The sequence below is a fragment of the Phalangium opilio genome, unplaced genomic scaffold (genome assembly GCF_054372755.1).
Source record: "Phalangium opilio isolate 3A_F unplaced genomic scaffold, DU_Popi_V2 ptg000048l_1, whole genome shotgun sequence".
In the NCBI taxonomy this organism is placed as follows: Eukaryota; Metazoa; Arthropoda; class Arachnida; order Opiliones; family Phalangiidae; genus Phalangium; species Phalangium opilio.
The window spans coordinates 5,636,206-5,650,902 of NW_028324170.1; the positions used below are offsets into that span (position 1 = coordinate 5,636,206).

A 14,697-nucleotide genomic window follows, 5' to 3' on the forward strand; every position below is an offset into this window, starting at 1 on the left:
GAAACGAATCGTTAAGTCTGAAACGGAATGACTCTACCTTGCCTGGACTTTAAATTCTATTTATGTAGAATTATCTAAATATTAAAAAGGCTTTAATTAACCCTCATTTTAATTAAAATACGTAATTTATTTAAGTATAGTCTTTAAGAGGCTTGGTGCTTTGAAAAATGTACAACACTTATACTTTGAAACGGAATGACTCTAGCAGCCTGGACTTTAAATTCTATTTATGTAGAATTATCTTAATATTAAAAAGGCTTTAATTAACCCTCATTTTAATTAAAATACGTAATTTATTTAAGTATAGTCTTTAAGAGGCTTGGTGCTTTGAAAAAATGTACAAGACTTAATACTTAAGTATATAGCCTGACTGACTGATAATCAACACCCAGCACAAACTTACCCTGAAAGCTGAACACTACTTTTGCAGGGACGTTAATTTAATCTTAAGTAGTAGCAGGTACACGCTAACAAGTATTTTAACAATTCGCGGCCATCTTTAAAAATGGCTGCCGAAAATGTAAAAAGTTATTCTATAACGTTGATAGTACGTTACAACTAATAATGGGCTCAAACCGATATATTATCAGTATCGGTAACCGATATATCGGTTCAAACTTTATTTACCGATTAATCGTTTCTATTTTAATTTACCGATGTTTTTCCGATTAATCGATTTATAATCGGTAAAAAAATCGGCATCGTTATCGACATTGCATGGTTAATTTGCGATATCGGCCATCACTAGTTTCAACTATTTTTAATAATAATATTTAATATACATCTTAGATATATCCTATGCCTTTTAGGGTTAAACGTGCCTTCCGCCATCTTATAAAATGGCGGCCCGAGTAATAACAATTTTTCTGTCGGAAAAATACGAGTATAAAATAAATTAAGAGAATACCTTCGTTTATTAAATTTATTATATTTTTGGAGAGAAGCCAGCTTACAGGCTGAAAGCCTTTAATGCTTTTTCTACGGTGCCCCTGTAAAGATACTCAAACGTAATACACGCTTGTATACAACTTTTTCATTATTTTTAAAAAATAAAAACTTTAGGACTTTTGGGGTAATTTAGTACACTGTTTTCCTATATACTATAAACCTGATTTATAGCTTTTCGGGTTCGAATTACCACCATTTTTTTAAAATGGCGGCCCGAAAAGTAATTAAATTGTCCCGACCTGGCAACGCCGAGTGCCTTTGTTGAGACTTGATTTAGACATAAATTGAAAATACTGAAAGTAACATAAATAATTATAAGTGTATCGCATAAATTTGATGCTTAAAAATTCGATAAAAACCCTTAATAAAGATGAATGGTATTGACGCCGTTTTAATTGGCCATTATATCCGGGGGGCGGGGGGTAGCGGGAGAATGGAAAGTTTGTGCGTTCCATAGATAAGAGAGATGATTAAATTTATATTCAAAAGACTTGAAAAATCAATTGACCCGCGCGATCTAATAAAACCAAAAAATAAAAGAAGTTCTTTAAAGTGATATTGAAATAAATTTAAGGGAATAGGCAATTTTCATAAATCGATTTATTGCTTTAATATAGATGGTTTCTAAAAGTGTACAAGGTGTGTAATATGTTTTTAGGACCTGTGACTTGGCCATTCAATTTTTAAAATTGGTTTTAGTGACGTTTTTAACTGCGTTCAGAGAGAAACCCCGATTATATATGTCTTTTAGGTACATACGGCTGAACGCACCTTTGTAACGTCGTCGCGAAAACCACATAGTCTTGAATTTGAAACTACGGTAACTCTTTATTTAAGAACCTAAGATTTGGCGATTCAAAGTTTGATACCGGTTTTGGTATTGCGTTCAGCAATAAAACCGATTAATTGTTATTATATATATAATGTATCTTTTCGGTACGTACCTCTGAACGCACCTTTGTCTCGTCAGCAAAAAAAAACTATTAACCCATTCAAGCTGGACAATTTTAGGATTCATCTAGCGAACTGGAGTAACTACTAGATAAAAAGATTTGCCGGATACCGTTTCAATTAAACCTTATCGGTCGATAAAAAATAGGGGGAAGTAAAAATTGATTTTTCTCTTCCCCCCTGACTGCAAATTTGATGTAGGTTCTACTATATTGTTGATATATTGTTGCGCCAAAAAATACAAAATCTAATTTGAGAAAAGAAAAACAAAGAAAACAACGAAAAATTTCATATCGCTATAGATATAAACAGATTGGTTTAGCTATTCGAGGATAGTGAAGTTTGATTTCTTTTTTCTTCATAAGTTTTAGACATTCTGTAAAAGTGGTTCAAAAATAATAAGCATTAATTTCAATCTCGATCCTTATAATAAAAATTATTCCAAATTGAATTAAATCAGCTTACTTGACTGCTAATCAAGTCCTTCCCTTAAAATTAATTAAAGAAAAATAATTTTGCAATTTTCTATAAACCTTTTTTTTTATTATTATTTCGCACGCCTTAACAATTCGTATTGCCACGTGCTTCGTGACTACATTAATAGCCGTTTAGCCTTTGCGTTTAAATTTTGAAAATCCACGTGCTTTGATTGATTGTCACGTGATAAGTAAGGAAGAACGCTCTTTTATATATAGGTCATCACTAATAGCTAAACCACCCTTTGTATTATGTGCTGTACTTTCCAATATACTATGGCGAATATAGAATTTAGAATGCCAAATGTTGCCGTGCAAGATGATGAACACGCTTTCAAAACGTCGTAACTCCATCCTCAGTTGAACATGATAGGGATATGTGATAAACTAGACCCTAGACCTCTGAATCCATGACTGTTGCAGGACCAAGTATTTAGTACCGTTGGATGGAGGACAATTTGGGCCATCACTCCTTAAACGGATTTTCCTGGAAGTTTTCTCTAACTAGAGTTGTGACCTACCAAAGTTGAGGTTCAGCTCGAGACCATAATGAAAATATTACTTCGTTTTCGTGTCCAGATTGATGGAGGACCAAGTTTTTGGACAATCACAAACGCGAAGAATTTTTATTTACTGAATTATAGCCTCTCAAAATGAGGAATATTTCGAAGGAGGTCTAAATTGTTTTAATTTATGCCCAAGTATCTGATAGCGTTGAATGGAAGACAATTAAATCGTAAAGATTTTTATCCTTTAAAGGGATGGAGTGCTGAAATCCTTGTATTAAAGTTACAACATTTTATCGCCTAAAATTCGTCTAGAACAGCGAACAAAACCAAAAAATAAAAAATTGTTGAAAACAGCGTAAACATCGTAAAAATATTCCGAGATATCTCCACGCTCGCAATCTAATCCCTTGTCCACCTTTAATAGGGGAATGAAGTCAAACTCAACGTTTACGTGTAATCAATGCAACGTATTCAGGTTTCAGTCGCATTCCGCGTTGATTCGTGGACAAGGTATAGAAATCTACGTACGAAAAGAATCCACGCTCCGAAAACCTGGCACGTGCGATACTTATTTTTGAAACAATATAGGCAAAGGCGCGGGATATATAAAACACCTTTACTTTACCAGCCTTACGTTGTATTATCTCAATTTAAACGAACACGGTAGTTCATGTTGGGAAAATCAATAGCAGTGTCAAGTCAGGCGGAATACGCAATGCGTAATAAAAGGGGAATGCGTTGAATGAACCACAACCTTTCACTAAACGTAGGTACTTTTGAATTTAGAGTAAATTACGATTGAAATGGTTGGATTTTGCTCTGGAATATTGTTCCTAGTTTTAACGCTTTGAGCGAAATGATTTATCTGGATTTCTAAATGGCTATTACAGCTCCACTTGCCACTTCCGTTCCGTCTGCGTCTATTTTTTAACTTTTAAGCATGGTTTAAGGCTCGAGTTTTAAACCCTGGCTAAACAGTTAATCATTTATTCATTTTAAAGGAAAAGGACTCCTCTAGGAATTGGGTTATTTCTTTATTTCTAAATTATATATATGCAAAGTACGGTACCAGATCCTTTGTAATGAATTTTGCTACAATTCAAAAAGTTTTTATGAAAAAGATTGTTCCTTAAATTAGGTCTTAAATAGTGTCAAATGGAAGGATAATAACTAAGTTAATTTTTAAACCGATTTTTCTAGCCAGTTTTACCAAATGCAAATTCGAAATAAGAGGTAGTAAGGAGTGCGTAGGTTACTCGTGAATATTGTTGTCTCTGAGAAAAAGAAAAAATATAATTACTGCCCCCTCGCGGTACACTACTGGTTACTGAGAACTTGTCCTGAAGTGATTGATGTAGGTGAAACGTCATTGATTCTCTTAAAGCGACGCCTGGTGAGGCGCAGTCAAAGGCTTAGTCCAGAATAAATAGGAAAATGGACTACAAAACCGAGTGTAGTCAATTTTCGCTTGTCGTTCTCGAACTGCTCTCAGCAAGTCTCTAGCATTTCGAAGTATAGGTAGTGTCCTACTTATGGAACGTATCTTATAAGCTTATGATACTAGCGTAAGCCCTCGGGCAAATTGTATTGCATTTACTACCAAATCTATGATAATCTCCAAGAAGCAAAAAATATTCTAACGCTTCTAATACCTCAAAAGGCCATCAGAATTTTTGTCGGAGAAAGAAAAACGTTATAAAGATGAGCTCTGATTGGTCGATCAAAGGAGCTAGAGAGAAAGATATCGAGACAGAGCATATTGGAGCCACCAAATTACTTTCCGTTATTTTGTTTGCCTTTGATTTTACGTCCCGTTACAACTTTGTTACTAAGTTTTGTGTAGTTGAGCTCGAATCTTCGTTCATTTGTCTAGATTGTCTCGAGGGAAGCCCCGCTTTCTTGAATTACCTCCCATCCCTCGCCCCTTGCTAAGGCTGACGGATAGTGTGGTCAGCCGCAACAAGGTTTACGGCTCGAACATAAATATCACTGGATTAACCAAAGACCCCTCCTTTTACAGTGTTGGTTGGGGTCATTCTCAACATTGACCAACCCACGTTGTTTGCATTGCTTTTTATACCACGAGTATAGAGGTATCGTCAAATGGAACTTATATTCCTGTGTTTTTTTATTTTAACTAGAGTTATAACATTGCAAAAGTTCATGTTGGATGTTGTCAATGTGCATGCTAATTTACTTAAATTCTCGAGCCCTGATTATATAATTACTTGAGCCCTGATTGTTCTAATCCCAAGTAATTAGTATCGTTGGAAGGAGAAGAATTGGGGCTGTTATACAAAAACACCTCTGTACTTCTTATGCAACAAAGTGAATAGCCAATATTTAGAGAAAGTTCTATTTTGTTGCTAGTTTACTCGAGCCCTAAATGATATAACCTCAAAAATTGGATAACGTTGGAAAGGGTATAAATAGGGTCAGAAGATACTCAAAGGATTTCCCTGTATCTCTTATAGACCCAAAGTTCTGGCATCTCATAGTTGATGCATCAAGAACCCATATAAGACTTGAGAACGTAAACCATTTTAGAATTCCATGAGCCCACACTTTTCCACTCGGTCGTTAATGTTTGCCAACATGGCGTCGATGCCTAAGAAAATTCTATCTTTGAACGTTCTCAGAACTTATATTGGTTCTCGGATGTATCACTATATTTGGTCTGGAGAGAAGGCTGTTTTTCCCCAAATTTGGGTTCGGTTATTATTAAGAAGAGAAGCGAAAGGGATAAAAAGAAAACGGGCCTAATGGAGTGGTACTTGTCTATAGCTAAGAACGGAGCGTTATCTTTTCTATGATTGGCTCTTTTCAAAGCTTTTATTGTATATCGTATCTGGACAGCGACGTGTCATTGTGCAAAAGGGGGGGGGAAAGTATTCTATTCTACTTGTCCCCCAAATAACATCAGGAAACTATCGTAGCAGAACCTAAAACGACCACTGGTCATCTTTTCCGATATCGATTTTGCCAGGGTCATCCTGACCATCAACTATCGAGTATAGACCTTTTCAAAGCTGTTTCAACGTACCTCTCTCTGATAAGGTTAATGAAAGCTTGACCAAACGTAAACTCGTGATAGCGCGTGATTCGAATTGAATCGGTCTATTTTGCGCGTCAATATTACTTGACACTATCGAAACGTTTCACTAGTGAGGGTTCTACGCTCTTTTCTGCTGTCAGATGAATGTGGGTATGGTTTTAGTTCGTTATTGGCAAGGGAAGAAGTTACAATAAGTTAGAATTATGTTTCTTATCGTTTTATTGATTTGACGATTGGGTGTATTCGGTTTTTCCTCGTAAGGTATAATTATTTGAAGTGGTAGTCCCTGTTATAACACTTGGAGGATTTCCACAGTTCGTGGAAAAGGCTGGGAATTTGATAATGGGTGTGAAATGGTATTGAATTTCACATTGGTTTGATTAGTAGTAGCAAGCAGTACTAAGGTAATCTAATATAGTTATAGGTTATTAAGCCGTTCATTATATTGTTATTTTCTACTACTTTTGATGGTAGTATTTATTTTTAATTAACATTCTGCTAATAAAAGAGGAAACTAGTTCAACAGAGGATTTCGAAATATAAAAAGCGTGACAACACTATCTTGAATTCACTACTGCAGAAAACCTATAATAAGGCTTCAATTTCATTAACTATTTATTGTGTCAAATTTGGCAAATGTCAATTTTAAACCTCAAAGTGGCATACGTGAAATTTGAAATTGAAAACCTAATCTAGAAGACATCTCCTCAAATATTTCTCCATGGTGGCAACTGGCAGACCAAGTAGAAAGAAACTAATGCTTTTTTCAATGGAGTATTTTTCTTGGTGTGAGAACCGAAGTTCCTTAAAATCCTATTAAATGCACCTATGCCTCATGTAATATTACTCCATGTTGGCAAATTTCTAGCAGCTCACTTCTCGTTCCGGTCTTTACTCGAGTCGTTCGTCTGCCTGTTTTTGCAATTAAAAACAATTTTGCTTAATTATTACTACAAATATCGTTTATTAGTAGGAATATAACAAACATATATGTTATTTATCAAGTTATTATGTAAGTTTTGTTCTTAACAATATAGCCAGAAAGTTTTGTTTCATCATCAGGATTCAGATTAATGTTACGAATGATTAGTTAAGCCTTGGTCATATTTTAGAAAATATTAAAGGATAATTTACAAATACATTTTATAATTACAACTGTAATTAACTACTAAATTGTTTTTCTTTAATTACAGTTTTTTCAGATTTTTAATATGAATAATAAAGATTACGCCGATAATCCCTTTTCGGCCTTATTTGCTTCCGTTTCCGATGTGGAAAAATTTAAAACATCGGAGAATGAAGTTTTAGCTATTGTGAAATCAAATTCAAATGTCTCGGAAAATGTAGACTTGGAGAAATTAGAAATTAATTCTTATTTAGAAAATATATTACAAGTTACATTAGGTAAGCTTGAATTTATTCTTTTATAATATTATATCAAAATTATTATTTTATTAAAGGAAATGGTGTTAAAAACAAATCACTCGTGTTTTTGGAAGATTTGAGTGACACTGCAAAATTATTAAGCGTTCAGAATTTAGATCAAGTACGAGAGTAATATTTTGAAGATGCATTTGTAATATTGAAATACTTATTTTCCCTAAATTTGCAGGCAATATTTGAAAGGTTAATGCTTGAGGAACCAACATTATATTTAACTTGTGATTGTAAAGATTGTGAAGTTGGAGAAAAAAGGATTTTATTCTATTTGTATCGATGCTTTTATAGGATGAAAAAATTAAAAACTAAATTCAAAGTAAGCTTTTTATTATCTTAATACATTGTACCAGAATGTTAAGGGTTTTTTTTGGTTGAAATTTAGTTAGACACTGAATTAAAAGCGGCTGTAGCTTCACAAGCAGCTACATTTTTAAGTCATCCTGATATATTTCCTCAAAATCAGGGCCATGATCAGTTAATAGATTTGCTACAAACCTATCATAGTGAAGCTGGTAAGTAAATTATTTCCAGGGTTGCGGGAAAAGCCTTTAGTAGTCGGAAAATTTAAAAATGGGACAAAAATGTCAGGGATTGTGTAAATAAAATTGTGAATCACTTTTTATCACTATCGATATCTTTTATTCTAAATCATTTTAGGACATCCTGAAGCCTTGGAAGAATTCATTTTAACTATAGCTAATTGCATTGAGGAGAAATTATCCAGTGAACAAGATGATGTCACTTTAATTCAAGCCTTTTCAAATTCCTTCGAGACATTCCGACAAAAATTACTCAAAATGAGTTTGGTTGATAGGAACCTTTTTGTACATTTGGATCTTTTGCAATACTTTTTCATCACACCGTCTTTGTCTTCGGTACAATAAGAATTTTTGTTGATTTTCTTTTTTTCTCCGCTTGTTCTTAAAGATGAAAAATTATGAAATTATTCAGTCTGTGATAGAATTTAGTACACCGCCTAATAAGGAAAATGGTCGTGCTTACCAGGAGAGTTTACTGGGTGCCTTTTTGGCTGCGTCGTGCCTTCCTCGAAAAGCCTCTGAACATTATGAATTTTTTGAGAATCCTTCACATTTCACCACTCAAGAGCATAACATCACTGTGGAAAATTTGTGGATGGTATATAAGTATTAACATCATTAGGAAACCAAGGCGTAATGGTTGCCAATTGTCGTTTCGAGTACTCTAACCGAGGCTTAACACTTGCCACTTCGAGTACTCGAACCGAGGCTTAACGCGTGCCGCTTCGAGTACTCGAACCGAGATTTAACGCGTGCCGCTTCGAGTACTCGAACCGAGGCTTAACGCATGCCGCTTCGAGTACTCGAACCGAGGCTTAACGCGTGCCACGTCGAGTACTCGAACCGAGGCTTAACGAGTGCCGCTTCTAGTACTCGAACCGAGGCTTAACGAGTGCCGCTTCGAGTACTCGAACCGAGGCTTAACGCATGCCGCGTCGAGTACTCGAACCGAGGCTTAACGCTTGTCGCTTCGAGAACTCTAGTTTGCCACTCCGAGTACGTGTAATGAAGAAAACTTACTCAGTCTTAAATAAATTTTGATCCTCAAGCCATTGAAATCGCTGTCGATTCAAATGAGCCAATACTTTTACAAACTACTGAAACAATCGCCGTCCGTCAAAGATAATTTATTATCTTGGATTGCTAATTGTCTAAATGCAAATTCGGGAAGAAGTAAATTATGGAATAACCAATTTCAAGATATGATGAGTGATTCTCTGTATGTTAGCGACGGTTTCGCTTTGAATCTTCAAGCGGTTCTCCTTCAGTTATGCAAACCATTCGCAGAACCTCTTTCCCCGAGACTTCTCAAAATACAACCATCTTATAGTCGGGCATTGGAAGCAGGGGCGGAAAAGCCTCTTATTCGTTTAAAATGTAAGTTTCAACAATTGTTAGCCTAAAGTTAAGGCTAACCAATAGTACAGGTCTCAGTAAGGTGCTTAAATATTCGCGAGAGATCGGGGTTCCATATATTGGCGAGAGCTCGGGGTTTAATACATTGGCGAGAGCTCGGGGTTTAATGCATTGGCGAGAGCTCGGGGTTTAATACATTGGCGAGAGCTCGGGGTTTAATGCATTGGCGAGAGCTCGAGGTTTAATACATTAGCGAGAGCTCGGGGTCTCATATATTGGCGAGAGCTCGGGGTTTAATACATTGGCGAGAGCTCGGGATTTAATGCATTGGCGAGAGCTCGGGGTTTAATACATTGGCGAGAGCTCGGGGTTTAATACATTAGCGAGAGCTCGAGGTTTAATACATTCGCGAGAGCTCGTGGTTTAATACATTGGCGAGAGCTCGGGGTTTAATACATTGGCGAGAGCTCGGGGTTTAATACATTGGCGAGAGCTCGAGGTTTAATACATTAGCGAGAGCTCGGGGTCTCATATATTGGCGAGAGCTCGGGGTTTAATACATTAGCGAGAGCTCGGGGTCTCATATATTGGCGAGAGCTCGGGGTTTAATACATTGGCGAGAGCTCGGGATTTAATGCATTGGCGAGAGCTCGGGGTTTAATACATTGGCGAGAGCTCGGGGTTTAATACATTAGCGAGAGCTCGAGGTTTAATACATTCGCGAGAGCTCGTGGTTTAATACATTGGCGAGAGCTCGGGGTTTAATACATTGGCGAGAGCTCGGGGTTTAATACATTGGCGAGAGCTCGAGGTTTAATACATTAGCGAGAGCTCGGGATCTCATATATTGGCGAGAGCTCGGGGTTTAATACATTAGCGAGAGCTCGGGGTCTCATATATTGGCGAGAGCTCGGGGTTTAATACATTGGCGAGAGCTCGGGATTTAATGCATTGGCGAGAGCTCGGGATTTAATGCATTGGCGAGAGCTCGGGGTTTAATACATTGGCGAGAGCTCGGGGTTTAATACATTAGCGAGAGCTCGAGGTTTAATACATTCGCGAGAGCTCGTGGTTTAATACATTGGCGAGAGCTCGGGATTTAATGCATTGGCGAGAGCTCGGGGTTTAATACATTGGCGAGAGCTCGGGGTTTAATACATTAGCGAGAGCTCGGGGTCTCATATATTGGCGAGAGCTCGGGGTTTAATACATTAGCGAGAGCTCGGGGTCTCATATATTGGCGAGAGCTCGGGGTCTCATATATTGGCGAGAGCTCGAGGTGTCATATATTGGCGAGAGCTCGGGGTTTAATACATTGGCGAGAGCTCGGGGTCTCATATATTGGCGAGAGCTCGGGGTGTCATACATTGGCGAGAGCTCGGGGTTTAATACATTGGCGAGAGCTCGGGGTTTAATACATTGGCGAGAGCTCGGGGTCTCATATATTGGCCAGAGCTCGGGGTTTAATACATTGGCGAGAGCTCGGGGTTTAATACATTCCTAAACTTTAGGCTAATCATTATTTCAGGTCTCGGTAAAGAAACTTGTTTGGTAACGAATGACGGCGACGATGATGACAACTCTGGGAAAGTTTCTCACCCTGAGAATTACAATTTTGTTACGGAACTGTTCTATTTTACGCAATACTCTTTGCATATCGGTTTCAAAGTGGTCCAGGAACATTTGATGAAATTAAGTCAAGATTTGGCTCGAACCCAAAGGCTTTACGAAGAAACGGTGGCTCAAGAAGGTCTCCCCGAAGTCATCGAACAAGTTAAGGAAAATATGGAGAAAGGAATGACGAAATTCCTTTCTTTGAAAGCCGCTTTATTGGAATCAGAGTCGTTGCAATTGATGGTCAATTTTCAAGCGGCTACTTCGACATTACTCGTTCATATGGCCATCTCTGACAGTGACAAATCATTTGCTCCATTATCTTTTCCATTGCCTAAAAAAGTCCCAAAGTCGCTCTATTGCATACCGGAATTGATAGTTGAAAATATCAAGGATTGCGTCATTTTTATTAAACATTTCAGCTATAAATCATTTCAGGTTCGATTAAGGGACGAAACTATTGTCACTTTTTGTACTATCGCTTTCACATTTTCTATTATAAACTAATTGTTTTTATTTAGATTCCGAGTGAGTATTATGAACACCTGATGTCGCTGATTTTGGTCTTCATGGGAAGTCCGGAAAGAGTTAAAAACCCTCATTTACGAGCAAACTTAGCAGAAATGTTAGAAGGACTTATGCCACCGAGAGACGCTGAGACATCGTCCAATTCCATATTTTCAAAGTAACAGTTTCAGGTTTAATATTTTTTTTCAATTAAATATTAATTGTTAATAATTAATTTTTCAGCTATGCTCAACAAGAAAAAGTTTTTGTACAACACCCTTTTGCTTCGGAACTTGTTCCAACATTATTGCATGTTTTTGTTTCTATTGAAATGACTGGACAAAGCGTAGCTTTTGAGCAAAAGTTTCAGTTAGTTCTTTTGTCATATTTTGTTTAATTAAAATTAAATGGAGTGTCATTGTGATTAAAAATTAACACAGGTATCGGAGGCCAATGTATATTGTTTTGGAGTTTCTATGGAATATAGAAATGCATAGAAAGCGAATGGAGGAATTGGCGGAGGAAGCCGAATCTAATATTGAAGGCGCCAACCCACCTCTATTTCTAAGATTCATTAATTTATTAATGAATGATGCCATATTTCTACTTGATGAAGCCCTTTCGGTAATTAACCAATAAAAATTAACGGGTTGGGGAAATCATTTTAATCAATCCAGTACTCTACTGGAAGGCTCAAAATGGCTACTTGTCATTAGTTTTAATGATGGAGACTTAATTATTCGCGATAACGCGGCTTAACTATTCGCGTACGAGACTTAGTTATTCACGATTACGCGGCTTAACTATTCGCGTACGAGACTTAGTTATTCACGATTACGCGGCTTAACTATTCGCGTACGAGACTTAGTTATTCACGATTACGCGGCTTAACTATTCGCGTACGAGACTTAGTTATTCACGATTACGCGGCTTAACTATTCGCAACTACGCCGCTTAACTATTAGCGGTCGCGCGGCTTAACTATTCGCAACTACGCCGCTTATCTTTTCGCGACTACGCCGCTTAACTGTTCGCGACTACGCCGCTTAACTGTTCGCGACTACGCCGCTTAACTACTCGCGATAGTATTAGTAAAAACGTATTTTTCAATATGCAGTATATGAGCCAGTTAAGAGAGCTCCAACAACAAAGGGACAGACGGGAATGGGCGGCGCTACCACCTCAACAACGTCATCAGAATGAAGCCAATTTTCAGCATATGGGATTACTGGCCAGGTTTCACAATGTTATGGGAAACGAAACAATTCGTACATTGAGATGGCTAACATCGACTATCAAGTCAATCTTCTGTCATCCTACTCTTGTTGAAAGGATAGCGGCCATGTTGAACTATTTCTTCTTGCACCTGGTAAGTTGGTTTAGAAAAAGAAAAGAGAGAAACGGTGAACCACAAAGCAATTTTATATTTTAACTTCAATTAATCAGGTTGGACCTAAAAAGAAAAATTTTCGCGTTAAAGATTTGGGTGTTTACGAATTTAAACCTCAGGATTTAGTCTTTGATATTTGTCAAATGTATTTGCATTTGGGTTATTCTGACGACGGTGAACCCGTGACTGGAAGAGTCAAAGCCTTTTGTTCGGCTGTTTCTAGAGACGGCAGATCTTATAGCTCAGATTTATTTAAGCAAGCTGAAGCAGTTTTGCTTAAAATTGGTCGTACGAGTGAAGCTAATCAGCTGCTTAATGTAGCAAAGAACGTAGCTGTAAGTATATTGTTGTAACTAAGGCTTAACGATGTATTTGAGTCGTTAACCCTTGCCACGTGCATCGCTATAATCTTATAATGGAGTGTATTTCAACTGAGAAATATTGACTCCAAGATTGACCAAGTTATAATAAGTCTTGTTAAGCCTTGGCATTTGCATCGTGAATAACGGTGAATTAATTTATCGACTTTAATTAATCAAAGAAATTGGCTGATGAGCAAGAAAAGGATGAAGCGACGTTAGGTGAAATCCCGGAAGAATTTTTGGACCCCATTATGAGCACTTTAATGTTAGAACCAGTTATTTTACCGTCATCAGGAATGTGTATTGATCGAGCGACTATTTCCAGACATTTGTTAAGGTAAGGACTTTAGTCTTATTTATAAAAGAGGCCAATTTCTTTGAAGAAATAAATCGGGCATATTTATTTGCAGCGATCAGACTGATCCGTTTAATAGAACCCCTTTGAGTATGGATATGGTTAAGCCTAATGACGAATTACGTAAAAAAATCGAGGATTGGCTTAAGCAACAAAGGGCGTGAATTTAAGGTATAAAAATTAATCGCAAGCCTATCATATTTTAAAAAATTTATTATATAGCTTATAATATTAGAGTGTACAGAAAGTTTATTGAATATTGTAAAAATATTTAAATTAAAGGCGAAACATGTGTTGTTTAATTATGTAATTAAAAGTTACCATGTTCAAACTTCGCTCGTCTGTTTTATTTCTTTGTTAATTTTTGTTTTCTCTTATTATATTACTCTATGGTAGCGGTGTAGCAAACAACAAGCTAATGTTGCGTTCAGTGCAAGTTAGTGAGACTGATTCTATATATGTTTTATCCAGGGGTGTGCGAGTACTCGTAAAGTTCGAGTATCGAGCCGAGTACTCGACTCGATACTCGATAACAACACATTGAGATACTCGAGACAGATTCGAGTAGCTTTTTAACATCTTAAATACTCGACAAATACTCGAATCCGAGGCTTACAACTATAGCAGACGATGAGTTCATGATCATTTATTTTGAAAATCACCTGTTCAATGTTTAATTGATCACTAACAATCTTTTTGAACTAGTTCGATGTTAGATAATTGAAAATCTTCGTTATTTTCAAGAAATTTACAAAATTGCTACTCGACAAGTCAATATTTGAGACTCGATAATTACTGGAAAGAACCAAAATTTGACCTATCTAAATACTCGATACTCGAAAGTATTTTTGAGACTCGGCTCGATACTCGATAAGAAATTAGTTTCGATACTCGGACTCGGCTCGAAACCGAAAAAACGGGACTCGCACACCACTGGTTTTATCTCATTTGCTTATGAATAAGAGATATAATACTGGAAATACTAAAACATAAATATACTGGAAATATTAAAACTAATGTTTCATTGTACCATCAAATTACTTTTCTGCGTACACTTATATTCACACTGATCTCATTTTAATGGTCTATCCTCACTTTCTACTGTTTTTCTGATACTGCTATAATGCATTGATAACTGAGAGTATTATATACTACAACATTAGAGTAATGGCGGCAGACGGGGTACGCTCGGATT

At 36.8% G+C, this 14,697-nt stretch overlaps 2 protein-coding genes across 3 annotated transcripts in view; both read left to right on the top strand.

Annotated features, from left to right (window-relative positions):
* LOC149673969 (caspase-1-like) overlaps positions 1-2,431 on the top strand; it is a 27,340-nt gene extending 24,909 nt beyond the window's left edge. Inside the window, exon 9 of the mRNA XM_089839797.1 lies at positions 141-2,431. Coding sequence (XP_089695923.1) covers positions 141-147 — 7 coding nt within the window. The 3' untranslated portion in view covers positions 148-2,431. The remainder of the gene's footprint in view (positions 1-140) is intronic.
* The window catches only part of Ube4A (Ubiquitination factor E4A), an 18,595-nt gene extending 4,758 nt beyond the window's left edge, over positions 1-13,837 (top strand). The window contains exons 1-16 of one of the 2 annotated variants that reach the window (XM_089839775.1): positions 6,791-6,951; positions 7,133-7,343; positions 7,400-7,485; positions 7,552-7,695; positions 7,762-7,891; positions 8,037-8,254; positions 8,331-8,516; positions 8,968-9,295; positions 10,803-11,326; positions 11,410-11,573; positions 11,639-11,764; positions 11,836-12,019; positions 12,513-12,764; positions 12,842-13,120; positions 13,327-13,484; positions 13,558-13,837. In XM_089839775.1, coding sequence (XP_089695901.1) covers positions 7,151-7,343; positions 7,400-7,485; positions 7,552-7,695; positions 7,762-7,891; positions 8,037-8,254; positions 8,331-8,516; positions 8,968-9,295; positions 10,803-11,326; positions 11,410-11,573; positions 11,639-11,764; positions 11,836-12,019; positions 12,513-12,764; positions 12,842-13,120; positions 13,327-13,484; positions 13,558-13,666 — 3,081 coding nt within the window. In that variant the 5' untranslated portion in view covers positions 6,791-6,951; positions 7,133-7,150 and the 3' untranslated portion in view covers positions 13,667-13,837. Of the gene's footprint in view, positions 1-6,790; positions 6,952-7,132; positions 7,344-7,399; positions 7,486-7,551; positions 7,696-7,761; positions 7,892-8,036; positions 8,255-8,330; positions 8,517-8,967; positions 9,296-10,802; positions 11,327-11,409; positions 11,574-11,638; positions 11,765-11,835; positions 12,020-12,512; positions 12,765-12,841; positions 13,121-13,326; positions 13,485-13,557 lie in introns of those variants that run through there. The other variant, XM_089839776.1, reaches the window with a different exon arrangement.
* The last annotated feature ends 860 nt before the right edge of the window (positions 13,838-14,697 follow it).